This window comes from Octopus bimaculoides, chromosome 28, assembly GCF_001194135.2.
Source record: "Octopus bimaculoides isolate UCB-OBI-ISO-001 chromosome 28, ASM119413v2, whole genome shotgun sequence".
NCBI lineage: Eukaryota > Metazoa > Mollusca > Cephalopoda > Octopoda > Octopodidae > Octopus > Octopus bimaculoides.
In genome coordinates this window covers 1,079,834-1,081,277 of record NC_069008.1, presented here as the reverse complement: position 1 = coordinate 1,081,277, position 1,444 = coordinate 1,079,834, and the positions used below count along the sequence as shown (strand labels likewise).

The 1,444-nt window shown below is 41.3% G+C and overlaps 1 protein-coding gene across 1 annotated transcript in view; it reads right to left on the bottom strand.

Moving 5' to 3' along the window:
• LOC106878451 (E3 ubiquitin-protein ligase TRIM37) overlaps nucleotides 1-1,444 on the bottom strand; it is a 30,434-nt gene that overhangs the window by 26,835 nt on the left and 2,155 nt on the right. The window contains exon 2 of the mRNA XM_052977719.1: nucleotides 924-1,043. Within this exon, the coding sequence (XP_052833679.1) occupies nucleotides 924-1,043 (120 nt within the window). The remainder of the gene's footprint in view (nucleotides 1-923; nucleotides 1,044-1,444) is intronic.

Sequence of the window (1,444 nt, the reverse complement as noted above, 5' to 3'; positions counted from 1 at the left end):
ATCATAGGCACACAATGCAAAGGCTCAAAAGGTGGCACCACCTCCCACACAAAGGATTTTGCCCACACGGCATTAGTTTTGGCAGGAAAAAAAGGCATTTATTTCTTGAATGCACCTCATACAATCAGGACAAATACTGCAAAATATTTCTTTTGACACTAACGATTCTGCCATCTTGCCACCTTCTTAATAATAATTCCTTCACCTTTAAGCAAAAGGCCTAAAATTTTAAGGGCGGGGGCTAGTCAATTGCATCACCCCCAGTGGACTGGTACGTATTTCATCATCCCCCAAAAGATGAAAGGCACAGTTAGCTTTGGTAGAGTTTGAACAGGCGATGATGATGATGATGATGATGAATGTAAAAACTACAAGAAATGCCAACAAGAATTTTGTCCAACATGGTAACAATTCTGTCACTCGCCACCTTAATAATAACCTTTTCTACTGAAGGTACAAGACCTGAAATTTGTGGGGAGGGGGTAAGGTGATTAAACTGACCCCAGTGCATAACTGGTAATTTATTGACCCCCGACAGGATGAAAGGCAAAGCCGACCTTGGCGAAACTTGAACTCAGAACATAGCGATGAGAAATACCACTACACATTTCATCCAGCGGGCTAACAATTCTGCCAGCTCAACACCAAAAATGGTTTCAAATTTTGGCACGAGGCCAGCAATTTTGGGGAGCAAATAAGTCAATTGCATTGACCCCTATACTCAACTGATGCTTATTCTATCAACCCTGAAAAGATGAAAGGCAAGATTCAGGCTCAGTGGAATTTGAATATAATAATATTAGATGCTGCCACTTGTCAGTAATAGCAAGACAAGGCAAGCCAAGAATAGCATCAGAAGCAGAGGAGGAAAGTAGGAGGAAGGGAAGAGAATGGGAATGGAGGGAGAAAGTGGTTGAATGTACCTGTCTTTGTCGCAGTCTTCAACCTTTGAAGGCAGTGTGTAGTGCTGTAGGGAGTCGAGCTGCTGTGTCACTTCTTCCACCCAGCGACAGTTGACAAGTTCATGGAGATGTAGAGAAGCCCTGTAGAAGACAGAAAAAGACACGAGGTAGAGGCAATGAATAAGTACACTGGGGAAAACAAAGGGACTACTACATGGGGAGTAAATTATAGAACAGAGTACATTGGTAATGGTCATTTATATATGTATGTGTATATATATATATATATATATATATACATATATATATATTAGAAATGATCTATTTATAAATCTCACAGAGAGACATAAGCAGCAGTGTTACGATAAAGCAGTTGTTTACTGTCAGCTTAATGTGACAGACCCAATAAGGGAATCATACTGCTGCTATTTAGCCCTAGGAAGCTGGACCGCTTCCTGTTGGCCTTGACACATTTCCTGTGTCCTTATATTTGTGAAGGGGAGACAAGCTTCCCCACCCACCCTTCACAAATATAAGGACAC